This window comes from Anomalospiza imberbis, chromosome 1 (assembly GCF_031753505.1).
Source record: "Anomalospiza imberbis isolate Cuckoo-Finch-1a 21T00152 chromosome 1, ASM3175350v1, whole genome shotgun sequence".
Classification (NCBI taxonomy): Eukaryota; Metazoa; Chordata; class Aves; order Passeriformes; family Viduidae; genus Anomalospiza; species Anomalospiza imberbis.
In genome coordinates, this window is record NC_089681.1 from 16543448 (window position 1) to 16571247 (window position 27800).

At 32.7% G+C, this 27800-nt stretch overlaps 1 protein-coding gene across 3 annotated transcripts in view; it reads left to right on the forward strand.

Annotated features, from left to right (window-relative positions):
• CSMD3 (CUB and Sushi multiple domains 3) overlaps window positions 1-27800 on the forward strand; it is a 586072-nt gene that overhangs the window by 358633 nt on the left and 199639 nt on the right. For all 3 annotated transcript variants that reach the window (XM_068182735.1, XM_068182715.1, XM_068182726.1), the window contains 7 exons: window positions 1152-1367; window positions 1982-2170; window positions 11612-11781; window positions 19460-19616; window positions 22906-23097; window positions 23880-24006; window positions 24678-24880. In XM_068182735.1, the coding sequence (XP_068038836.1) occupies window positions 1152-1367; window positions 1982-2170; window positions 11612-11781; window positions 19460-19616; window positions 22906-23097; window positions 23880-24006; window positions 24678-24880 (1254 nt within the window). The remainder of the gene's footprint in view (window positions 1-1151; window positions 1368-1981; window positions 2171-11611; window positions 11782-19459; window positions 19617-22905; window positions 23098-23879; window positions 24007-24677; window positions 24881-27800) is intronic.

Genomic DNA, 27800 nt, shown 5'->3' on the forward strand with positions numbered 1-27800 from the left:
CAAACAAACAAAAAACAATAACAGACAATTGTACTGAGAACTTCTAAAGCTGCACTTGAGGTCTAGAACAGTTAACCTACAACATCTCAAGGGGCACTATATTTCTTTATTTAGATAGCTTAGTCAAGCAGAGTATATCTAGTTTGGATTTTATTACCCTGTTTGGGAAATTTGGGGCTGGTGTTGGCAGGAGTAGGGCAAGTGGTGCAGTGTTCGGTCTGCAGGAAGGGGAACTATTTGCTTTTTAATTAAATTATGTTTACTATTAAAAATCTATTGGCCATGAGAGTACCCAAAGGTCATTACTATTCATCTGCTATGTTAATTTGCAATCACATGAATGGATCATCCTAAGTACATCATCAGATATATTTGAAGAGACTGAATTATTGGTTTATAACTTACATGATAAAACTGGAAATAGTATTACATTAGAGGTACCTGTAATCACTTAAGCTAGCTAATGGATGCTTCTCTTTATTTTTCTTGGCTTTTCTGCACATTCTACCAAAAGATCATGCTCTAACCCTTAGTTAAAAATGCAGAAGTAATTTAATTTTCTGTCTTGATCTTTAAGTCTTTTTATTGCTACTGTATTTCAGGAGATATCTTCCTTTCTAGATGTGCGATTTATAAGTGATGATTGGCAAAAAAAAATTGTACTGTTTACATATGTCACATCTTAAGAGACCTCCCCTTTTTTGGGAAGAATTTGTGATGTTACTTAGGTGTTATTAGAATTTAATATCATATATTTTATAATTTTTTCTTTCACTGGTGCTACTCAAGGATACTGGTGATTGTAAGAAATAAGGCTTACCTTTTTTATTCTGCCGTTAACTGTTTGTAGTTTTGAATATACATAGTATGTAATTGGATTTTACACAAAAATGGAAGCATTTATCTTTAAATTCTATAAATCAGATGTTCATATTTTGCAGCTAAAGGCAAAAGTTAAATATAGTGTCAAAACAAAACCTACTGCAAAGATATTTTAATTCCAAAATCAAGACAGATACTAATTTTGAGAAAAATTGGATTTTCATTTTCCAAATGATGATTCATAATGTGATGCATGAATTTTAACCTTGGCTTAGTTACATGGATGTTAATAGGGTGACATGTAAATATAGTTCTACTTTTTCTAATAGGTGTGCAATTCACCTTCTACACATTTCATTTGGAGGATCATCATGACTACTTACTAATAACAGAGAATGGCAGCTTCACACAGCCATTGGCACGTCTGACTGGCTCAGAGCTTCCTTCACCAATCAATGCTGGTCTCTATGGAAATTTTAGAGCTCAGCTGCGGTTTATTTCGGATTTTTCAATATCATATGAAGGATTTAATATTTCTTTCTCTGGTAAGGAAATACCTGTAATATCTGGCTCCTGAAAACGTTGCTGTTTTGTGTTTTTTCCTATATGCTATATAAATAAAAAAAGAATTGAAATTATTTTGATGAATATATATACTGAAAAATTATATTATATAGTTTTTTCCTAAGCACAATAATTTCAAAGCAAGTGAGCCTCTGTGCCTCTGTAAAGGACACATTTGTGCTACAAGATAAATAAGATGGCAGTAAACTTTAAGACACATTATAAAGTGAGGGGAGGAAACAGACTTAGTCTAATTTCAGTAACTGAAATTCCAGAGGAGCTGATTTTCAACTATTTAGTTTTTGTTGTGCCATTTTTAAATTTTGTTTTATTTAATGGAGTTTTTTATGCCTCTTACAAGAATGATAAATCATGTGGTGTCACGCATCTTTAAAACATTGTGAATGTATTAATTTGCCTTACTTTCAACATAATCTAATTATAAATTTAACATTCACACAATAATTTTGTTTTAAAATCTGATGCCTGTATTGATATTCAGGTGGAAATATACAGAAATTACTAGATTGCAAGATTACATATATTACTGGTAGAGAACGAGTTCTCATAAAATCTGACTTGCTTTTGTTGGCAGAGTATAATCTTGAACCTTGTGAAGATCCTGGGATCCCACAATTTGGTAGTAGAATAGGATTTAATTTTGGCGTTGGAGATATTCTGACATTCTCCTGTTCATCTGGATATCGTTTAGAAGGAGCTTCAGAGGTTATTTGTCTTGGTGGTGGACGACGAGTATGGAGTGCACCTCTGCCAAGGTGTGTGGGTACGTGGTCAGCTGCTTTCATTTGCTTGTATGTGTAGTCATTGTCCATAGACTTGCAGATTCGAAGCATGGAAAAGCATGGTACTACACCTCTTTTTAATGTACTCTCATATTTTCCACATCTCCTTAGTCATTTTTTAACCTTTTTAAAATATATTTGGTATTATAAGTGGACTTCATAGTCTATACTTGAAAGCAATTCAAATTGAGGGCACAATGATTACTCTTCTTATTTGGATTAATAGGTTAGGAAAACTGGGTATAAATCAGCATTTGCCAGTTCAAATGTCAGGTAATTGTTGTTTTTTTGTTTTTTGTTTTTTTTTGTCAATGCAAGCTTCCAAGTGATAACTGTATTATAAAATTGTAGTTAGATCACTTAGACCAGATTTGTTTCATTAAACTAAGTCCATTTATAGGAGTACAGTCAACCTGGACATCTATGTAAGAACCATATCTTCAAAATATCCTTAGAACAGTTATTCTAGCTTTTAAACAATAGCTAAGATAATTCAGAAGAAATACTTTCTGATGATTGCTACCTAACACTCTCCACTCACTGTAGAAGTAGCCTATATATGTAGATTTGATGAGAAATTTAGCTTTAAATGGCTAAAGAATGCCGATTGAGCTGAATGCTTCCTAAATTATTTGATTTTCAGTCCTGTTGAGAGCTGTTAAAACAATAAGGTCTCTGAAAAGCAGGATAGTTGCAAAAGTGTCTGCATTATTTTTATTTAAGGGTATATATTGCTGAAATTTATTAATGAGTATGTACTATATGGAAAGTTTTATACATGAAAACATCTGCATTCATGTGCATTTAAAATATTTTTTCATACTAAATTGTATGTTAGTAGAACATAAGTGTCTTTCAGATGTTGATTGCATAGTAACTATGGATTATGTTTTTCCTCTTATTTGTTGTTAAAAATCAACATTTTGATTTTGTTTGTTGTTGATACAGGTTCAACACGTACAGATTTGTTGAACCTGTATCAACATTTTTAGGTTCAAACCACTCCTATGTTTACATCAGTATAAGGAAAATTATGAATTTAGTTTATGCATTAGCAACATTTATATATGTTCCTATAGAAGAGATAGTTTAGAAACTGAGTCAGATCTATGGATGAATAAAAGTTCTTTTTGTGTTGAGGTTGATGCATTTTTAACAAGAAGAATAAAAATGAATGCGTGCACAGTCAAGAAGATAGGTTGAATTTCAGAAATAAATTTCAGGAATGGCTAATAAAAAAAGAATTAGTAAATTGTCAGCAAAAAGAATCTTTCACAGCAGCATAAATGTAAAAAAAATCCTATATAGCTATCAAGACGGAAAAATAATGTTTCTGTTTGTTTGTTGGGGGGAAAGAGAAAAGCTGTAATAAAAGGAATAAATTATATTCTAGTCAACATGTTTTCTTCTTGCTTTTGAAAATGAAAGATAGTCTCAACTAGAATGGCTTAATTAGCCATTTTCACTCTTTAAGTATCCAGTCTTTGTCAGTCTTGTGCTTAATTTATGTGTCATAGTAATGAAATTCAAACAAGACAAGAGTAGAAATTCCTGTCGTCCACTTATATTGGACTCAAATTTTATGTATTAGTACTGTTGCTCATGTTTGGCATTTTTTCTCAAAATGATTAATGAGAAAATGCTTCTGACACAATGTGCACTTTCACATACAAGCAATATCAGTTGGGAAGTAACCACTGCTCATAATATTTGTGTTCAGTTTGTCAACACAAGAATAAAATGCAAGGAAGACAGGTAAAGTAGAAGTTTGGTGGAAGACCAAGCATCCCTGTCTGGATACAACAAAGGCTAGTGTGTTGGGTTTTGAAACAGAGTAGTCAGTCATAATCAATTCTAAACCAAATAATTTGCCAGAAAATTAGCAGCTGTCTTTCCTTTTCTTAATTAGAAGATGGATAAATACTTGTAATTTATTAATTAATGTTATTATTCAATCTGTAAAAATAGTATTTTTAAAAATTGACTTAAGAAATGAAATTTTGAAATTAGGAATTATTAAATGAAAAATTAATTTTCAAATAGCAAACAAATATATTTTTACTGAATTTTTAAGGTTGAATTTCTCATATGATGGTGTTATCTCAATTCAGTAGGGCTTGATATTGTGCTGAAACAATTTTTATAATAATATTTTTCTAAAAAAGCATAAAGATTTCTCATTTTTCTGTTCACAATATGATGTGGCACTTCTTGGGAAAAATGTCTGTAGTCACTCATAGGGCAAGCATAGCCGGTAGCTGAAGCAACGTGGTAGCCAAAACTTTGGTGTGTAATCTACTCTGTGTTGGCTAACAAAACTAAAACACACTCTATGAGTTATTACAAAGTAACTGCCACACAGCAAACTGAACAAGCTGTTAATAAATGGGTGTACCTAATGATGACAGAAAAAAAGGCCACAATCTTGAAATTGCTTCCTTTGAAATTTTCTATGGATGGTGAAGAAAGACTCTTTTTGACTCTAAATAATATATTCTTTTTAAAAAATTCCTACAGTAAGTATGAATATGTGTTCACTTTTGACTTTATAAAAAGCAAAATCTAAGCTCTGAGTGGTCCTGAGGAGCTGCATCCCGAGTGGGTTCAGTTAAGGGTTTTAATAAATGTTAGTTAGATCGGTTCTATGTACCCCTATTTTACCCTCATAGTGGTTCGCTCCTAGCTGTCTGCTACAGGAGCTTACATATGTCAATCTTGTAATCACTCCCTTCTTCTCCTCGGAAAGTTCTGCATCAATCACCCCACCTCTGTAACCCCATTTGTCCCAGAACCCTGTACACACCCCTATTATGTTCCCATAGGTTGCCATGGTCCGTGTCACTCCCCTGCTGTCTGTCCCCATTGGGCGAGGGAGGCTTCAGCCCCTGTCGGCCTGCCCCCTATTTTATCCCCGGTTCCCTGTGCCCCAGCGCCATTTTGTCTGGGAGGGCTTGAGAACAGCTGCATTGTCCACCGCTGCAGCCATGCAGGAATAAAGAGTTCTCAGCAACGTGGACAGAGTGCACCATTCTCTCTGACCCTTTATCTTGCCTCAGCGTCTGGCTACGGCATGGCAGACCCACGTGGAGGCTCAGCCCTAGTGCTCTGCACAAATGTGGCGGCCCCGGTCTCGCTGAGAGCAGCGCGCTAGCCGGGCACCCCCAGTTGCCCAGGACTGGGGCGAAGAAAAGCCGAATGCCGCACTAAGGAATCAACATTTTCCACAATATACTAGGGGTTTGTCTCCAGCTTGTAATACAGAGCAGAGAAATGGTCTTAAGTTTGTGAATAAGGAGCTGCTTTTACAGGGTTGTAGTGCCTCTAAAATGTTCTGATGCATTTGGAGCTCAGACATCTTTGCCTAGTTCTCTTTATAATTTTCAATTCCATAGATAGCTTACAAGAATTTTTCTGTAACTGTGTTACAGATAGGAAAAAACAAGAGCAATTATTATTGCTTTAAAAGGAAAAATAATGACATAGATAAAATTAAACTTTTCTAATCATCAATAATAGAAGGAAGATAATTAACAATCTTTTAGAGCACTGTCATTCCTTAGTTTCATGATTTATTTTCATGCTATACTCAAGTGATAACCAAATGCAGTGTTCATATTCAGCACACATATTTCTTTCTTAGAATTGCTTTTCTTTTCAGTGAAATGTGGAAAGTTCTTTCTATTATACCAGGATTTCTTATGTCTTTTTTTTTTTTCTTTCACCTGCCCTTTTCTAGTTTGTCTTTTTATTCCTTATAAGGCTATTCAATAGCCATATTGTATTACCTTTCATTATAATTGTCATGTTTGAATTTATAGACCCTAATTGTTTCTATGTCTGCGTAAAATAATCTGTGTCTTCATAGCTTCCCAACCGTGTCAAGTCTTTTTCTTTGGCTTTCTTAGGGCCATACGGTTTCTTTCCAGACTGCTAAACCTTCACTAGAAGACATTGACTTTAAAACTTTTTTCTCCTCTGCTACTTTCACTTTTTCTGTTCATTCTTCTCAGTATGTCCTAAACAGTCTCTAATTCTGGATTTCTAAGGAACTATGCCCCTTGAAACTATAAAAAGCAGACAAAAAGACATAAAATATCTACAGACAAACTCATTAATTTCTGCCATATTGCATACTTTTCAGATAATATTGTACATTAATTTTTTCCATCAGAGATTTTTTGCCAAGGTATTCACTGATGCAGCTTCTTTGCCAAGCTTTAGTTAAGGTGCTTTTCAAAGAACATTGATAACAGACATTTAAGAAATGTCTGAAAGGTTATATTGTATGAAAGGAAAATAATTTCAGCATTGACTGGATATGCATAAATATGGAACCAAGAAAAGGAAGGTGCTACCACAAATACATATGTAGTTTCCTTATTAGAAGAACTATTAGTTACCCTCTGTGCATCTTATTCTATATCCCATTAATCTTACTCCATCTACATGGCTCTATCCATTTCGATGCATACAAAATATTCAAGATAAAGATTGGTTTTAATATATTTTGCTTCAAAAAAATGTCCTTTTGCTACTTTTGAGATTTCTTTTAATATGTGGAATGTTTAGGCAGCATGAATTCTGAGTTTAAGGATTGTGATATCCACTTGTAAATGTCATTTATTCATCTCAGAACAAATGAATCTTAAACTTTCTTCTGTTCATCAGAAGTAATTTTATTCCCTTTTATATTTCTTCTGTCAGGTGTGAAAATGTTATATGTCTATTATTTTCTTTAGGGATAGGATTCCTGTAAAAAGCAAAACACAGTCATTGAGGTCTCACCATATGTTAGTATAATAGCATTATAATGTGATAAGACATTTTTTTAATATTTATGTATTTTTAGATTTTGCATCAAATTTTAACTGTTCCTGTTCCCCATGTGGAAATTTTTACTAAGTTCCAAAAGTTCCAGGACTTCCTGAGTTATTTTGTGGAGGTTTTTTTTTGGTTGTTCATGTTTTTGGGATATTTTTGTTAGTGTTGGGTTTTTTTATCAGACTATTAAATTAGTTTAAAGGAAAATCAGGCGCATTGGTCGTTTAAAATCTTCTAATATAGAACGTGGGTTTTTTAATACAATTTGCCTTGTTAAAATTAATTTAAAAGCTCATTTGTCATGCTATTTCTTCATCCTCCTTTGGCTGATTGCAATTCAGGAGAATATTATTTAATGTATATGGGACTCTTACCCATTCTTGTCAGCCAGAGCGATCAGTTATGAAAAATAACATTAATAATGTAAGAAATTCTTTCTAAGAAAGATTTATTTTGTATTTGGCCATTGGCCATTTGGCCATTGATGTAGAAATATCTTTTTGTAAAATTATTTTTGGGTCATAAATACAGGATCATCCCAGATCTGGAAATATTATTTTTCATTATAAGATAAATAATGTAGTCATAAACCAGCCAAAGTATAATGAAAATAAGTTTAATACACACCCACATGAATCTTTTGATGTTCAGATCAAATAGGAAGTAGATAACCTGTATTGCAGATACATAATAAGAAATTTCTGTTAATCATTTTTGTCTATATGAAAGGAAGTCTTGTATTTTGGAACAATGTAAAATAAAAGTAAACCCCACTATTCTTACTGATGGAAGAAGACAATGTTCTTTTTACTTTTTTCATCAGCATAGGGTTCCCTATATTTAACCTGTCAGAATATAAAAACTACCTGGAAAACTTATGATAACCTTATGATTCATGCTATTCACAGAAAGAAAGCTTTAGCAACAACCTAATCCTTTCAGAATTTTTGTGCTATTGTCTATTTTGCTGCTGTTTTGACAAGAAACTATTTTCTGGTTTCTGCCAGCCTTCAGTTGAAGAGGTAGAATGTCTGAAGACAAATGGCTTTATAAGAAACTCTTTGTTGAGCATGGAATTTAGATACAGTTTCTGAAGCAACTGTTTATTTACAATCTAGTACAAAGTTGTATAGAGATAAAATACTTTTTGGAATGTTTCTGCGTACTTGCCCAGTCAAGCTGTTGCAATACACAATCTCCTAACCAAGAGATACCATCTTTTCAAAACACAGGACTCCTAGATGTAGCTCTTATATTTTGATTCTAAAGGATTGTATTGAAGAAATCAATTTCCCTCTGTCTGAATTTTGATCTGTAGGAGCACATAGTGTGTTTTTGATTCATAATTATATATGGCAAGAATTTAATCAGCTAAATTGTGAGAAATGTTGCAATATTCTCCTTTTTATTTTAAGCCTTTCAATTAATTGAAGAATTGAATTCAAATGGTTAAGTTACCCAAATAGATGTATTTCATTCCTTGGTTACAATCACAATGACATTTCACTTGCTTACAAAATTTAAATGCATTATTAAACAGCAGTTAAAATTCATCTGTTTCATTATGGAAAGGTGCAATGAACACACATTCATAACCAAAAGCATCACAGTCTTTTACTGTAATTATCTTGTTAAAGAAGTTTTTACTTTTCATTATTTTTCTTTTGATTTTTTTGGGTTTTTTTCCCTTTTTAATACTGAAATGAATCTATTATTTCTGCCACAGTCTGGAAACAGTAATTTACTTCAGTAATTTATTTACTGTTACATCCTTCTACTTTATATTAGGCTGAATTAAAGTCTTTGTGAAAATATATGTGGATGTGGAATATTTTTCCTATTTTTTTTCATACAAGAAAAGTGTGTAGGGCAGGGTCTAAGTTTCAGCTGAAACAAATAGATTTTTTTTTAAAAACCCAAAATTTATTAATAAAGCACCCTGATTTTTATCTCTGTTGAACAGGGAATATTATTAAAATGAAACATTAATACAGTAACAAAATATTTGTAAATTCTGATAACAGTTTTACGTATGATTTAAAGAATGGATACAAACTCTCGGATCCACTGTAATTTTTCCTTTACTTCTCAAGTACTGTTTTGTCACCTCTTTTCTATGTTTCCCTGTTGTACGTTGGGTTGGTTTAGTTAGGTATTTTAATGATAGAACTATCTATCCTGTAGTTTGGAACACCTTGCAATATTAATTGTGGACTTTCCCAGTTCGATTTAGCACTTGTTTCAAAATATAATCCTAACTCTGTTTTTTGTCTGAGCATACGTTTGATGCTTTGTGGTTAGTTGTTCTGTTGTGGTTTTTTAAGCCATAAGTTACACTGACAGGAGGCAAGGAGAGAAGCCAGGAACTAACTGTTGATTTTATAAGAATTCTGCTGAGAAGTGTGCAAAAGAAGCAACTGGAGGACTGTGTGCCTCCATGGAACTGTGATCATGCTATGGGAAAAATTGTATTATACTGTGGTTTTTGGCACTGCTTTTACTAAACTAGCTTTCTTGTCTGCTAACACAAGATACAAAGAATCACAGAATGGTTTGGGTTGGAAGGAACCTTTGAAGATCATGTGATACATCCATTTGCCATAGGCAGGAACATTTTTTAATCAATCATGTTGCTCAAGTCCCATTCAACCTGGCTTTGGACAGTTCCAGGGATGGGACATCCACAACTTGGAACACAATATGATTTCTTTAAATTCAGAAAATCATATTGATAAATACGATGACATGAAACACAATGACAAGATTGCACCCTTCTTCTTAACAGAAAACTTAGCATGATTGTAAAACACTAGTTAAAATTGTCTTAACAGTTAGCTTACTGCTGTGTTCAGATTTTTAAAAATTGCTTTGAATTACAGTTCTTACATAGCCCAGAGTTGTTGGATCAACTTAATACCATAATTACCTTGTGCCTTTTGGCTTTTATATCCCTCTGGATTGGGAAAAGAGATCTCACAATCCTAAAATTACAATCATCTTACTCCTTTCTTTTGTAATTCAAAGTGACCTGTGCATCTTTGAAATAGCAAATACCCATTTATTTCAGAGTGCAATAAAAGGATAGCTGTGATCATGTGGAATAGAAGGTTTTCCACTTCTGCCTGGATTGTGTGTATCCAGCTGTTCCAGGACAAAATAATGTCACCTGAATTATTTGGGTACTTGTTCTATATCACTGAATTAGATGTAGTCATCAAGCATTTGTTCTTTGATCTGTGCCTGATGTGGCTTTCTGTGCAATTTCTGCTTTAGCTGCATACAGAAAGGGTAGTTTATCAAGTTGTTTTTTTTTGTCATTGCTGTCTTTTAATTTCATGTACAAAATATATATTTCAATATCCTGAATATTGCTCAAACAAGTTTGCGGTGGAAATTATAAAAATGTTAATAACAAATAAAAGCTTTCAGAATAGACACCATAGTTTGCCTAAACCTCTTTCCAAACCATTAAGATTACCACATGGTTTTGCACAACAACATTACTTATTCAAAGAAATTATAAATAAACAGTTAAATTCCCAGGTTAAAATAAATTAGATGCATTCTCATGAGGGTAAAATAAGTGGCAAGACTATTGAAATAATCCTAAAAACAAACATAAACTCAGAAAATTTAGTGTTACAGTTAAATTTAAAATTAATCTAAATTTGTTTAAAAGACAGGAAATACTCCTGTACTTCATTATAATAGCTGCATAGCAAGATTAAATAAAAAGGGAAGCAAAAAACTGTAATCATTTTTCAGTGTCTATTTAAAATATGTGGTAAATAAATGCTAAAAATTACTTACTTAAAATTATGTATATAGTCCAATATATGATAGGAAGTGAAAGTTAGTTTATAATGCCTTATGAAGCATTGCCACAAGTGTTTATGTGTCTAGGGTTTTTGGGTGAATAAATCTTTGATTATAAGGTTTACTTCTTGAAATAATAACTGTATTACTTGAAAATAACTAAATTAATTATTTTCTCCCCTCAGAGTTATGTTTATCTTCTTTTTTTGTTATTGAAATTTTTTTTTCTATATTTTTCTGGTAGCTATAACATAATATTTTACTACTGTAATTTACACCATTGAGTATGTTGATTATCTTTGCTAAAAAATACCACAGGAAAAAAAATCTTTATTTCATTAATCTATGTGAAAATGTATGTATCTATATATATATATATATATATATTTATTTATTCATGTGTGTGTAAATACTCATGTATATTTATAGAATTCTTATACTTTCATTTAATTTGCACATCTTTATGAATTTCAGTATTGAAGAAATTGAAACAAATACAAAAAATTCAAGGAAGATCCTATAAAATAATATGATTATGAAATGTGTCATTTATATGATTTTAACTCTCAGTGGTTTTTGATATACTTTTACTAAAGTATTGCAATTTAGAACTATTTTTGTAGCCTCCAATCACTGTCATGATCATGTACTTAAAACTGGATTTTAGATATTAATAAACCTTAATAATGTTGAACTAGGTTACATTAACATTAGCATTATCACCATTACTAAAATATTTATGTGTTCTATTAAAGCATGCCTTAATTTTTTTCTTTTAATTGCAGCTGAATGTGGAGCCTTCACGACAAACAATGAAGGAATCTTACTGTCCCCCAATTATCCTCTTAACTATGAAAACAACCATGAATGTATTTATAGCATTCAGGTACAAGCAGGGAAAGGAATCAATATTTCTGCCAGAACATTTCACTTAGCCCAAGGAGATGTTCTTAAGGTATGTAATCATGTAACTTATTTGTTATTCCTGAACTTCTAGTACCTCCCATCATTGAGGTTTATCTGTAATAGTATAGTACCACGTAAGTGGATATAAAACATCTCTTACAAAAAAACTTTCTAAACTGGTTCCATTATTAAGAAGCTAAAAATTAGGCACCCTCAGGCGTTCCTAAAGCCTGTTTTTAACACATGTTTTTCTGATCAGAGATAATTAAAAAAGAGCTTGAAAAAATGAATCAAATGTTGCCTTAATTGTTGTTTGTATTGTATTTTTAGTGTTAAATATTCATCAATTACATCTTTGGATTTGTTAACTTCCAAAGTATCTTCATAACTTGAGCTGCAATCTCAATATAATGAAACATAAAACCCATAACTTTAATTTAACACAATCTAAATACTGCCTTTTGTACATAAGTTTTCCACTTTAAATTACTTTAATTTGGTGTGCATGGAAAAAAAAAAAAGCAACAAAAGGGAAAAAAGGATACCACAACCTACCAGAGTTTTAAACAGTGATTTCCCCCATCTTTGATTTGTTCATAGATTTTATTATTTTACTCTAAAAAGTACAGCTCCAGATACATGTGTTACTTAGCCATCTACACATTTAAAACTGATGTTGATCAGGGTGTCTTTTCTCATAAACCATCTGCAATAGCACACCAATAAAATCTGATATCTGTGATTAAATAATTGTCCAATTGTTCAGAATATGTAATTTAATTAAATTTGCCTCTGTGAAATCAAAGGAACAAATGGTACCATGCCAATCATGTTTGATTTTAAAAAGTTTTTCTGCCATATTCTTATTACTTATGTAATAAGTACTCTGTACTTATTCAATGAGAAAGATTATGAAAATATGTATTCCTAAGAAACAACTCTGATTCACACTGGAGTTTATTTCATCTAAGTGTAACCATCTGTGCATTAGGGTGGGATTTCTGTCCTTAGTTGTCAGACGCAAGCATTTCCAAAATGGGCTAATTATATGTACAGTACAAGCAGACCTAAACCAATAATGTAAAATGAAATTCAGTATCAAAAAGAAAAAGGAAATCAGATTATTTTATAAAAAATACTATGCTCTTCTTAAAGCAAAACAGAAGCAAAGAAAAATGAACCCAATGGTACTAGATACCCAGAATGCATAAGTGTGTTTATTTTATATTAAAATTGTTGCTTATTTGAGAACCAAGTGGATGCCCTTTAAGTGTTACATTAATTCATTTTGAAAGATTTAATTTGAAAGCTCTGTAGTATTTATTATAATTTAAGTAGTATGGGAAAAAACCTCAAACCAACCAATGAACCAGTTGTTCAAGTAACTGCTAGCCAATAAAAGCATATGGATGGATTTTTCTCAAGATTTTTTAGGTTGAAACCATTCAACTCTATTATCTTAATTTAAAATACATACCACTGTGGGAATGGAGATACAGTTATGTACAGTTAGGTAAATATAAATGAATATAAAAATAAAACAATTCAACTTTTTTTCTTCTTTTTCTGATCTATTAATTTATAAATTTTTAAGGGCCATTTGAACCATATGCACTTCAGATGTTTAACTAGACAATCTTAACTCAGAGACTTAGAGAAAAAAATTCTGCTTTAATACTGCTACTCAAGTAATGTGAAATTAAAAGCAATGCAAAATAAATTATAAATACACAAAGGCCAGCACTCAGCTGTAAATGTCAGTGGCAGAAATATTTGCTGTATATTGCAGGTGTATTTTTTAAATGAAACTAGTGTTGTGCAATTAGAGTGTTTTTCAAGTCAGCAGCCTTGAATTATAATGAGCTGAAATTCCTCCCTATTAAAAAAATCCAAAACAAACTCTAATAGGTATTCTTGATTATGACTGTCACTTTTTTTTAGTCTATCTGACATCATAGCAAGACAGAGGCACTCAGCCTTAACAATTGTGGGAAGAAATATCTGTGGAACTCATTGGGTCTTTTCCTATCTCCTTTCTTAGATGAAATTCTCACAAACTGTCTTAATTCTATCACACTCTTTTTTCAGTGTTCATTTGATAAAGAAAAATTCTTCAGGAAACGCATTACCAGTCACACATTCCAAATCTTTTCTCCCAGAATCAATTCTGCAGTTGTCTGTTGATCCCTTTCTATGATCTTATTCTACTCTGAAAAAGGAAATATTTGACTGCTTTGCTGATTGTGGAGAATAACCTTTTGGGTATAGGAGTAGGACATTAGGGTTAAATCTTAGTTTTAAATTAATCATTGTCTTCAAAACAGCCAAGTGACACATAGTGAATACAGAGTTCCCTGTCAGCTGTGAAAGAGGGAGGGTATAGTAGTCACCATTTTAAAGTCAAGATACTTAAAACACCAGCTTCTAGAGACGTCTTCCTTCCCCCAAACACAAATGAAGCAACTCCATAATATTTCATAGTTAAAACTCAGGTTTTTAGTGACAACCTTTGCTTGGATAATCCATGTCTTTTCATCAAAAGCTAGAGATGAAAATGCTGGCAAGGAAGTTAGTAATGTACTTTGTGTTACTTTTTCTTGCAGCTAGGATTTTTAGATCACTAGAGATATGCAGCTAAAAATTCATTCAAAGTCTGAAAAGACTGAGTAGTCTAATAAAATTTTGACAAGTTCTTTAATGAAGCCATGAGGTCTGCTGCTTCACATGTGAGTTAACTGCCCATGGATGATGTTTGTATCTGACAAGCATTGTGATTTAAACAATGAAATGGCTGTAACTGGGAATGCAGCCTTAGAGTGAAATAGCATATTTAACACAAGTAAATCACCACCCTTACTATTACTTCAGGGGCAGAGAAGGAGGAGTTTCCCTTTTGTCAGTTCTGAACTGGTATAAAACAGAGGTTTCAGAGCATATAATTTGTTTTTCATTTGTTTCATTTATTATGTAATTCTCTTGTTCTCCTTCCAATGTAGCTACTCTGGGTACCTACATTAATGGTGTAGTTCTTTTTTAGTTTAACGACAAACTGTAACAAATATATAAATAGCTCTACTTTTTTTGTGTATGTGTGTGTGTAGGGATATAACCTGCTCTTGAAAGTGCCATATATTGTTCTTATATTTATGAAAGTTATATGAAGACATATGGAGAATTTAGGTTCTGTACAATCGCTACATGCCAATCCATTTAATATTAATCTCAGAAACTCTGTAACACTTGCTTCCTTCTTTGCAATTGTACTGATAATTGAGTTTGTGCACTATATTTCTGTAATTCAATATTTTTAGAGTAAACTACCTATGTGAGAGGCAAAGATAAATAATGTATTTTTTCCCAAGTATAAAAATATTTCTACCTGTATTTTTTCCCTGCTTTTATCTCCATCCACCTATTTTGCTCATAAACTCTCTAGTCTCTGCTAGCTGTAAGCAAGTCCTTGAGATATACACAGAGTTATCATTGTTCTGCTTCCCTGAATAGTCCATTGATAGTAGTGAACGTGTTATTTGTGTTGAAAACTGTTGAGTGTAAAAAATATTCATTTATATCAAGGCTATTTTAACATACTTTTTAATTTACAGGTGAAAAGGACCTTTATTAAAATTGAAACTTGTACATGGCTAATATAATTGGTTTCTTTATTTTAAGTAGATTTCAGCATAAATAAAAAAGTACCTGTGCATGGTACCAATTAATGCATAGTTTTCTGGTAATGTTTAAATTAAAAAAACAAAACAAAACAAAACAAAACAAAACAAACTACCTCCAAAAATTCTGCAGACATATTTCATTTAATAAACCTAAAACAAAAGAGAGGAACACTGACTATGAAAAGGATCTTTTTTCTCTTTTGTAGCAGACTGTGTGCTTGGCTTTTTGTAGCATGAGAAATGATACCAAGTGGTAGGTGGTATTGCATCTCTATGGAAAAAAAAATTATGTAATAATTATTTTTAATAACATTATAAAGCAATCTTTTTTTTTCCCTTTTACTAAAGCACTCACTGCAGCAACAGGCAGGTAACAGAGTGTCAGCAAACAGAACTGGCACTCAGGGTTCTCTTCGGCTGTGCTTGGCTCAGCTCTGTTTGTGCTCCTGCCAAATACAGAGGATTCAGTTTTTACTGCATTTGTTCATTGTCTCCTTTGTGGGCCAGATTTTAAATGTGTGCACATGATTCAGTTTTTGAGGGGTTTGGGCAAAGACTTTGAAGGGATGTGATATTCGGACCTTTTTGCTAATTTATTGCTTAAAAATCTTCATGTTTATAATAATAATACTTTTAGCAATATCATCCTGAATATGACTGAGAAAAAGGTAATAAATGTTGGGGACAAACCCCCCACCCCCTCATCCTCCCAAACATATGGACCCTTTACTGTCTTTATATTAGTGCTTCTATTCACATGTGATATACATTTGACAGGGCGTTGACAGCCTCAGTTCTGAGCTGCTGATTTTATGTTATTTCTTCTCTTTATAAAGAAACAGATCTTCGTATCCATATGCCTTTTATGTTTCAATGGAAAATCTCAAAAATAGCTTGATTAAAATGCACAAATTTTATACATTCACTCATGATACTCCCTTGCTAAAATTTTATATAGTTAAATAAATTGGCAGAAAAAAGGGCATTAATTTCCATTTAAAATTTGTTGATAGTGGAGCCACTTAAGAGATGAGCAAGTTTTATTCGCCCTCTGATTGTAAATGTGAACAACACTTCCTTCAAAAATTGAATATAGCATCTATTAGTTCAAATATTTAGGTAGAGTGTTTGCTATTATCATCTTTCTCTATAACATTTTAGCATATTATTGTGGTATGAAGGACATGAATACAATTTTATGTGCCTTTTTTTTCCTTTATGAATTAATAATTTAAAAGATTGAGCTGTTAAATACCTAATAAAGATGGACCTCTGTTTTCTAAATAGTTTGTTACTGGCATATCAAGCATTATCCAGTCATGAATCAATTACCTTTGAATTAATGTTACAGGATGACTTTAAGAAAAATATATCCAACTGAATAATATTTTTATAATGATTATTCTTGGACTTTAGCAACCAAGTGACTTAAATCTAGATGTGCTGGCAAGGCCTATAAGAAAGTATATTAATATATTTAAAATAAGCTAATTGCGCTGCCTTAATTCACATATAATATTGCCCTCCGAAAAAATTATGAAGCTGAATTACTAACTCATTCTAATTATTGAGCTCCCACCTAGTTTCACAAGGTTAAAAAGAAAATGTTGGTTCTGCAAATCTCAGAAGGGTCTGCTACCACTTTATTGGCAAGGTAAATGGTATCATTTAAATGATTCTATAAATTTCCTTTTTTTTCTCCCATTAACTCAAATGAAGCAGAGAAATGAAAATATGACCTAAATTGAGGGTTACTACAAAACATGCATTCATTTATTGTCCTAAGGGAGACCACAGTATCTTAGGAAGGGGGATACTTTGAATGTCTGAAAGACAGCAACCAAAAGAAAAAAATAATTCAGTTTAGTGTTTAGATGAATCACAATCCTGCCTCAACCAAATGCAGTTCTCCTACTCAAATGAATCTGTTTCAGAAGTGTTAGATCCTTTAAATTCTCTTCCTTCATAGAAATTACATAGGTTTAAAAATATTATACAGTGTGACAGCTGGTTAGCCCATGAAATAGAATTAATATTAACTAATGAGAGATGTCAGTGGACTAATGTGAAAGATTTAATATGGTAGGACATCTAACAAAATTGGCAATAAAGTGTGTGGGGGGTAGTTCTAACATAAAGAAAATTGGTATCATGACACGGCTTATTTGAAGTTCTGGTGAAATGTTGAAAATAGTTGGTATAACTTCTTACCAGCTTCCTTTGGTTAAGTATTAGTGATACACACATAGCAGGAAATGGTTTACTCTTATATAGCTTTTAAAAATAGAATAAATCGTGAACCTAGTTTATTATTAATTATAAGTAGATTCAAACTGGGTTTTGCTTAAGTTTGTCATGGTGTAAATTCTCTGCTGGATAGCAGTAATTGTGAAAAGGGTATTTTTCCATTCAGTTGCTAAAACAAAACTAAGTGCATTTCAGAATTAATTTTCTGGATTGGGTGGGTTTTTTTGTTTGATTTTTGTTTTGTTTAGGTTTTGGTTTTGTTTGTCTTGTTTTGGGGTTAGTTTTGGGGATTTTTTTCTTTTTATGGCTTGATTACTGATCTCACTATAGTTTAAATGAGTTTCTGAAAAAGATGAGACATCTATTTTAATACGGCTTTATATATATTGAAATTATTTTTTGGTTGATATGCATTAATGGCACTTTTTTCTCCTTCTCTGATTTCTTACATTTAGTCCATATGAGGACATAAGCTTTTAAATTTAAGTTCACTTGGACTTTATTTGCTTGGGTCACTAAAAACAAAGGAATTATATGAAGTCATGTTGTGCATCTTAAACTCCTGTACAATTTTACTTATTACAGATAGCTAGAAATCACTTATTTTTTTATTTCATCATATCATTAAATGTAAAATCTTTGTTATTACTAGAGACATGAGGATTTCTGGAAAATAGGAATTAGGTGTGTAACTCATTCTTACAGATAGGGAACAGGCATCATAATACTTCACATTTACTTTGTTGCCTTACTTCTATTGCTGGTATATTTGCTATGATTTCATTCTGGTGAAGACTTCTGTCTAAAAATGCAAACTTTGTAATTAATAGAATTAAAATAGAATTTAGAACTGCATACAATTCGGTACCTTTTAATAAGGCTTTACAATTTCCCCTTACTGCAATTTGAAAATTATTCAGAGGTGAATTTACTGATTTGCAAGTGAAATTTTTCATAAACCACATGAATCAAAGTTTTAGTTATTTTAGAAGTCCCTAAATAAATCCTACAGGAAATAATGTTTGGGTGAGTAATTATAATTGATAATTATAGGAATTAAATTATGAAATTATTTAATTAAATTATAGAAAGTTTTGTTAGGAATTACAGGAATACAACAACCAGTGGTGTTTTAAAGCAAACAGATTTGTAGGGAAATTTCCTGAGAATTATTAAAAGATTGTTCTATATATTTGGTATTCTGATAAATGGAAAAGAACAACACTTGAAGAAAAATAAATATTAAAAATGCAGTACTATGATTTACATATAGATTGCAATACTCTTTCAGCTTACAGAAGCAGTGGTTAAATTTATTTCCTAATCTTCTTTTACTTCACAGTTGTATTTTAACCTGTCTTCAAAGCATAAAAAGCCACCTCAGGTTTATTTAAGGGGCTGAAGTTGGGGATATGTAAGATTTTCTGTTGTGCCACCTCAGACTAGAGGCAGATACACATTATAGGTGCTTGCTGATAGGTTGTGATCAGCATTACAATACTGACAGTGAGAGAAAACACAGAGATCTATACAATCTGAGCTGATATGGAACTTCTACCCCCTTCTATTGTTGTGTATAAAAAGAATTGACGTATTTTAAACTGCATTTGAAAATTCACCCCACCTAATTCGGCTTAAGTCAAGAGAGGCAAATAGCATATATAAATAGTACTTCAGGTTGACTGGCAATGGATCTCCCTTGAGAGAGCTGTTCTTCCTCTTAATGCAGATGTACAGAATTGTTTTGTAAATAAAATATATCTTCTTTTCTTTCTTCATAACTGTAAAACTCACATTTTTTTACAGATCTATGATGGCAAAGACAACACTGCTCACCTGCTGGGAGCATATACTGGGGCATCATTAAGAGGCCTGACACTAAGTAGCACTTCAAATCATTTATGGCTGGAATTTAACTCAGACATGGAGGGCACTGATGAAGGTTTTCAGCTTGTGTATACCAGTAAGTATTTGAGAAAATGGTAGAAATAGATTTATACTTTTAAAGGAATGAAAATTCTTCACTCATAGGATGAAAATGCAGTTAAATGACAATTATGGAAGAAATTAACAGCAAATTACTCATCAAAATAATATACTTTCATTGCTGTAACCCAAAAAACCCAAGACACATAGCATACTGAAACCTGGCTTTGACATTTAATCTGATACATAAATCACTGTCGTTTTTCTAGAGGGGTATTTTTCTATTTTGGAGAGCATAAGAAAAAACAGGTTAAGTTTAAGTTAATTGTTTTAGCACATAAAAATACTGAAGTATGTAAGTAGTTTGTAAATGTAAATGGAGTTTGTAAATGTAAGAAATGTAATCATAAAGCATTTCTTCATGAAGATAAGTCATAAGTAAGGAAATTCTCCTTTTTAAGACTCATCTCTGATATTTACTTTGCTTTGGTTTCTGAGCTTGGATTATTGTTTAGAATAACCTAATTTGGAACCAAAATGGTAAAGAAAAGTTCCTAACAAAAACCTTTATATGGACTTAAACTATGAAGATGAGGAAAGGAAAAAATATTTCTGATCTCCGGCTTAGAGGGTATACAGAAGAAGCTACAAACATCTACGTTATCAAGTGTAATTTTCTGAAAATTGTAGCACATGACTATTGACATGTAGTCTATATGACTTTTTAAATGTGTAATTTTTTTGCCATCATTGAATTATTATGTAGAACTAATTTTTATCAAGCAGGACAGTGTTATAAGGTAATTCGGCAATGCAGCTATGAACATATTTTCTTTGTCCTTGTACTCAAATCATTCATTTTTCACCTGTTCAAAAACTGTTCATTTAAAAGCTCAACATAATGTTTTTAAAACTAATTCTAATAAAAAATAGCATAATTCTTGCAATATGAAAGGAAAATACTTCAAGATAATAAAAGAGTATGTAATTATTTTTCAGATGAAAGTTGCATAATTATACTTTGTAATAGCATGTGATAGAATAGGACTGTACCCCATGATTAAAGATAGGATGTTCAGTACTGTATTACTATGCAAGTGTCAAGGAATTTAATTTTTCATATTTTTATAGGTAGAACCAAGCCCAACACTTGAACCGTATCAATAACATTTCCTGTCTTTTGAGACATTCATATTACAGTACACTTTCCTAGCCTGAAGAATTCTTAGCCTGAACAGTGATGAATCTTCTTTTGTTGATACTGGTAGAATTTGAAGAAAAAAATTAAGTCCAGAAGAAGGTAACAGAGATGATCAGAGGCCTGGAGCACCTCTTCTATGAAGAAAGGCTGAGAGATTTGGGGCTCTTCAGCCTGGAAAAACAAAGGCTCTGGGGAGACCTTTTAGGATCTTCCAGAGCCTAAAGAGAGCCTACAAGAAAGATGGAGAGGGACTCTTTACAAGGATATGTGATAACAGGATGAGGGTACTGGCCTTAAACGGAAAGAGGGCACATTTAGATTGGATACAAGGAAGAGCTCAGTCTGAGCTCTGTCTGGGTGGATCCATAAGCCAGGAGAGATGGTGCAGACCTCCCAGTCAGAGCTGCAGCCTTAGCTCAGAGGAGTGCCCACCAGTCTGCCTTGAGGGTCAGGTTGGATGAACACCCTTCAGCTGTGCAGATGGTCAAAACCATGGCCTGTTTGCTGAGTTATGAGGAGTTCAAGTCTCTCTACTGGGCCCGTGGAAGCTTCACCCTTCAAAGAGGTGTTCTCCCTGTATGCTGTCCCCCACAAACTGCCCCATCATACCCTGGCTGAGGCACCATGCCCTCTGCCTGCTCTGGTCACAAGCAGTTAGGGCAGCAAGGATGCTACTAGTTCCCATGGTTAGACAATGGAGTGACATGTTCACTCTCAAAAGGGTGATCAGTTAAAAAGTTGCCTTTGGTTCTATGTCTGTAAGGAGGCTATCCAGAAATGAGGACATATCAGGGATCAAGGCAGATTTGAACGTCTTTTCACAGTGTGGTCAGAATTCTTCTTAGAAGACAGGTAATTCTAACTGATCAAAAAGTGTCCAGACCAGCATTGTCAAAAAATGGTTCTTCATCTGGGACTCACTTTAATGTCTTTCAGAGCTTCTGTAGCACACAATGCACTAACAAACAATAGTTTAGGAGTGAGAAGGGTTCAGCTTAGAGGTTGTGGAGGCTGAGACATGTTCAGTCACACATGAAATGAGCTGAAGGAAGAACCAGAAAGATATGGCATTTGATATACTTCTTTTTTTTCGGTATTTTTTCCTGAGCAGCCTTATCCAACATTTACGATGCATTTACAAGTATTTTGTCTGTAAAATACAAGAACATTTTTTTTCAGTAAGTAATGGTAATGCAACATCTGAGGAGAGATTGTTAAGGGCTACCAACTGTTGACCAGATGGACAAATACTGTGTGAATGATTTGTTGAACAAAGCAGACATAAAAACCCCTTCATTTCCTCACATATTAGCTATGTATAGGAATAGCAATCTGATACAAAGGCTCTTTTTTTTGCCTATACACATTCTAAGCCACATGATATTGGTAAAATTATTTCGTTTGAAACAAAGTGAGATTTCAAGTTGCTTCTCGGTTAATATTAGAAAACTTGATTTGCAATAGAAAATTTTTCTCCCAAATTGTAGTTTGTTTCCCCATAAATTAGTTATACCTCCCTGTTTCCATGTAATGCGTTGTTTTGTTTTCTTCTTGCTTCATGTCTCTTAACTCTCAAAAATGTCCAAGTTGTTTGGTTTGAGTTCTCTCCATCATCATTATCATTGATTCCTTAATGCAGTTCTTAAATTTATGAACTACTGAACAAAAAATTAGGATAGGCATTGATGAAAATAGCAGTTTTTCCTTGGTGCCACAGGTGCTATTGTGGTGCTCTTGTTACAATGCAAAATAATGAGAAATCTGCTGTTGTTTTGTTTATGAGCCTTTAAATGTCTATTCACAAGTAAGTGGACAGTCCTTTTAGCTTCCAGTTTATAATTTATCATAAAATTTAAAAGCTTATTGATATTGATAATTGTTTTTTTCTGCATTTAATTGAATTCTTAGGAAAATTGAATTTATGACACAGCTTGGTCATGCTCTGGAAAAGGTGTGTAGGCAGTTATCCTACTTAGACTGCTTAATAACAGAGAAAAAAATCTTAAAGATGTTATTATTTGTAGTTTGAAAATGATTGATTTCTGCTGAAAACCAGAAAATCTGAATTTCGTTAATATATTTATGTGTTTGAATCTGTAAATACAGCATTTTATTCCTCACACAGGTTTTGAGCTGTCACATTGTGAGGACCCTGGTGTGCCACAATTTGGATATAAAATCAGTGACCAAGGTCATTTTGCTGGAAGTACAATAATTTATGGATGCAATCCAGGTTACACTCTCCATGGAAGTAGCCTTCTTAAGTGTATGACTGGGGAAAGAAGGGCATGGGACTATCCTCTACCATCCTGCATTGGTATAACACTCTTCCATTTGTTTACTTCTTTACTTATTTTTTGAATGCAAGAAAGAAAAAATATTATAAGGATTGTTAGATCTATGTAAAATCTGATGTGTATGATCTGATATGATCTGATATGTGTAGAGATCTATTTACACAGGCACTTATAGTTTTCTCTGCATGTATCTCATCTAAGTCTATCTAAGTAGTATTGCCTTTTTAGGTTAAAAAAAGATAGCAATTCTTAAACATTTGTGCACATTGAAAGGCCTAATACATGCAAATCTAGTTAATGTCAGCAAATAAACAACATAAAAAGTTTAATCTGAAAGAGATTGTAAAACTAGTATTTTTTTACTTATATATAAATATCAATAAGATATAAAAATCTCCTATATTTATGTGGAATAGATTAAATAAAATAAAACAATTAAGATATGAAGAGATAGAAAGTTATTTTGTATTTTTGTAATTTCTGTTTCTTTACAATATTACTATAACTTCCTAAGTTTTGCAGCTACCTACAGGCTCAATTGTTCACATAGAAAAGTGATAAGAAGACAAGACTTAAATATTATTGTAGTTTTCTTTTTCATCTTCATTTAGAAGAAATTGGGATTGAGTAAGCAGGTGAAGCAAGGGGTGAAATGCTTATATGTGAGCCCTTATATGCTGTTTTTAATATTATGGCATATGGTCAGTTTAATTGTGTAACCTGTTCAACAAAAGAGTAGATCTATAAATTGATTGCTGGATGATTAGCTGTAAGATCATTCCACAATGTTGTTTTTCATTAGCTGAATGTGGAGGGCGGTTTAAAGGAGAGTCATCAGGAAGAATCTTGTCTCCTGGCTATCCTTTTCCCTATGACAACAATCTGCGTTGCATGTGGGTGATTGAAGTAGACCCAGGAAATATTGTAAGGTAATGAAAATAAATATTAACATTTTAACAATTTTTTTACTATAATAACTAAATCTTAGAGCTGTTATAACCAAATCACTCTCTAGAGAGGAGGAAAAAAAAGGGATTTTGGGTTTAAAACTTAAGATGCAGATTACAGGTTTTGGTATTTTAAGTTTGGGTTGAAACTGTTGATTTTTTAATAAGCATTATCCAAAGAAGACTGAGCTTTAAAATTAGTTATAATTTTGTGAAATGCTGGAGGCGGGAGAACTCTTTAGTGAAAGACTATATTAAAAAAATGCAAACCAACAAAACAACACAACCTGCATTTTCACAGTCCTTTTAAGTTAATTTGTTTTGATGGGAATGTGATTTATAATAGTGTTCTAGAAAAACTGAAACTCTCTTCTGAAAAGATTGTGTAGGTACTTATAGATTATTTGAATGGCTAAAGTAATATATTACTTTATGGCGGACAAATTAAAATGTTCTAAGGTTCTTTTCTTTCAAATTAATTTTTGCATTGGGTTCTCATGCATTCAAAGATAAATGTATGAAACATTATAAAAAAAATTGCCCTTTGAAGTTAAATTTTATTTGCTTTTTTCTGTTGCTCGTTTAGTTTTGTTGTTAAAATTATGTTGTTGAGTAATATTAAAGCTGCCAATAAAATCATTATTTTCTTTCAGCCTCCAGTTTCTTGCTTTTGATACTGAGGCATCCCATGACATTCTTCGAGTTTGGGATGGTCCACCTGAGAATGAGATGTTGCTCAAAGAAATTAGTGGCTCACTTATTCCTGAAGGCATTCACAGTACACTCAACATAGTAACTATCCAGTTTGACACAGATTTTTATATCAGTAAATCTGGATTCGCCATACAGTTTTCAAGTAAGTTGATTAATTTATTTTTTAATTTATTTTATAAGATAATTCACTCACAGATAATTGTTGTGCTGGAAACACTTGAAATCAGTGACATTTCTGTTTTAAAGGAAAGAATTGGCACAGACTTGAAGATTTGTTGTAAAGCTGCATTTTTATCTTAAAGAAACAAACAAAACCAATAAAATATCATATTCTTTGCGAGTTTTGGTTTTCAAGGGCAGCTGGGGCAGTGCAAGAATTCTTATAACTATGATTAGTGTTTTTCACAAAGGAGGTGATGTAGGCATGTTAAAATCTCCATCCTTTTCTAATCAGTAAGAGTTTCTGCTTTTAGAGACATCTGTGGGGAGTTTTCATTTCTTTTGTGATTGTATGGGATGAAACAGAAAATAGCTCCACAGGAACAGCAATGTCCTTCTCCCTTTTGCCTTCTAGTGTTATATCATCTTATTACAGGCAGCAGGATGACAAATCTAAGCAGTAGCCTAACTGTTATTAAATTCCTTTAGACATTTTTTTGCTGAAACAGAAGAAATCACTGAGCCAGGTCCATTTTGACCTTCTTTTTCCTCTGGTCAGTGCAATTTACATATATTTTTTCAAGATTAGCAAGATCTAGTCTAATATAATTTTGTGTAGTGGTAGCAACATTTCTAACATGGGTTGACACAGAGACTCAATGTTAACACTATTTACCTCACTGTGCTTCCTGTGCTTGGTAGTTGTATTAGCCCTTGTTTTCCCCTACTCTTATTCTTTCCATGTGTATGACAAATACATGTATGTGCATACAGTAATTTAACGGAAGAATAAATTGTGTAAATGAGAGTACGAAGTGAAAGATATTTTATTTGTAGTAAAAGAGTGCTTCTGCTCCAACAGCTTATTTTTGAAGCCATGAATAGAGGTTTTAATCCCTTGGCTCCAAGGTATTTTTGCCATTTTACAACCTTCCAGAGCCTGTTTGGGAGATTCTCACACGTGTATTTCCATTCTCAGACATGCTTTTATATTTAATGTTGAAGCCAGAGAGGAAGACCATTATGCACTGGACTTATTTAGGCAGTCATTAAAGATGAGTGGAAAAATAGATTGACGCAGAATAAGAATGGAGTTACAAGGAAAAATGGATAGTACATGGGACTAAAGTTATAGAACAGCTACTGATGCAGTTGCAGTGATTTATGTGAAAAGAGGGTTTAGAAATTTATCTGATAGGCTTTTTATTTGTTTCTCCATGCTTTTGCAGTCTGTTGAGTTCTAATGACACTAAAGAATCCATGAGCTCAGCATTTCTCTTTGTCTTTAGTCCACATTGTCAAAATCAGAGTGATCCTTCTCAAATTGTTGATGTGGCACAGTTTGGGTGTATATTGTCAGTAGAATAACAAATTTTTTTTCCCCCTATATAAAGACTTTAAAAGTAATGTGCAAATAGCTACACAACCTGAATAACACAATTGCTCTATGGACATATTATTTCACTAATCAATAAAATGTATTTCAGGAGATGGAGGAAAGAAAAGGACAATTCTTTGCAACATTGTTCTAAGTATTCATATACTTTCTTTGAGTACATAATATTGTCTGAGTGAAACAGATGGTGTCTTCATACTCTAACTAAACTGTAATTAACCAACAGAAAGTTCACATAAGGGAGGTAACTACTTTTACTTTCCTCTTGCCTTTTCATGAAGTAAAAGTATTGAACTGCATTATCAGCCCTTTTACCTCATGAGGAATGTTATTCAATGACAACATATACTTTACGTTCAAACCCTTTTAAGACTTTGAGTGCTTTATTTTCTTCTCTATTATATTCTTACCCTTTAAAGAAAAAATGTGTTTCCAAAAATGGGCTAAACCTTCCTGTTAGTTCCTTACAGTTTTTTATTTCATTTTGTTAATTTTTCTTACACAATTTTGCATCTGTCATTTAATGAGTAATCATTTTCACCATTGATAATGTTGTATAATTTAAATTTGACTCCTCTATAAGCCATCCAATATGATCAGAAAAACAATTTTTATCTGGAGATACAAAAGGCAGGTGAGATAGCATCCTTCATCGAATTAAAAGGGGAAGAGTGGATGGGAAAACCTAAAGAAGATGAAATGTTATATAAAAAGTAGAAAGAAAATTATATTTAATTAGTAATATGTATTACAGCAGGTAATATTAGAATTGTTTCTATCTAGGGCTGCCCAAAGCAATCATTTAAAAGTCATGGAAGCTGTTATTAATTTTGTAAAATTTAGAGAATCTGAAAGGAAAAAGTTTCACAATGAGATTTTTCTTGCCCATTATGTCAATTAGTCTATTTTGTTTCTTTTTGTTAGCTTGCCTTTTTTGTGGAGGAAAAAAAATGAAAAAAAATTTTTTTTAGTTTTTTCTACTACTGAAATAGTAGAACTATTTTGATGGTTTAAACATTCATAATCTCTTTCTGTAAGAAAATAATCACAGAATCATTGAATGGTCTGTCTTGGAAGGAATCTTAAAGACCATCCAGTTCCAACCCTCTTGCCATGGGCTGGGACACCTTTCCCTAGAACAGGTTGCTCTGAGCTCCATCCAGCCTGGCTTTGAACACTGCCAGTTATGGGTCACCCACAATTTCTCTGGGCAGCCTGCTCCAATGCCTTGCCACACTCATAGTAAAGAATTTCTTCCTAATATGTAATTCAAACCTACTCTGTTTCAGTTTGACCCTTGTCCTGCCACTCCATGCCCTTGTTTGTGTTTCACGTGGGCTTCTTTCAAGTACTGAAGTCCACAACTAGGACTCCCTGTAGCCTTCTCTTTTCCAGATTGAACAATCCCAATTCTCTGAGCCTTTCCTCACAGGAGGGGTGCCTTATCTCTCTAATCATCTTGGTGGCCTCCTCAGGACTCACTCCAACAGGCTGATGTCCTTGGGGA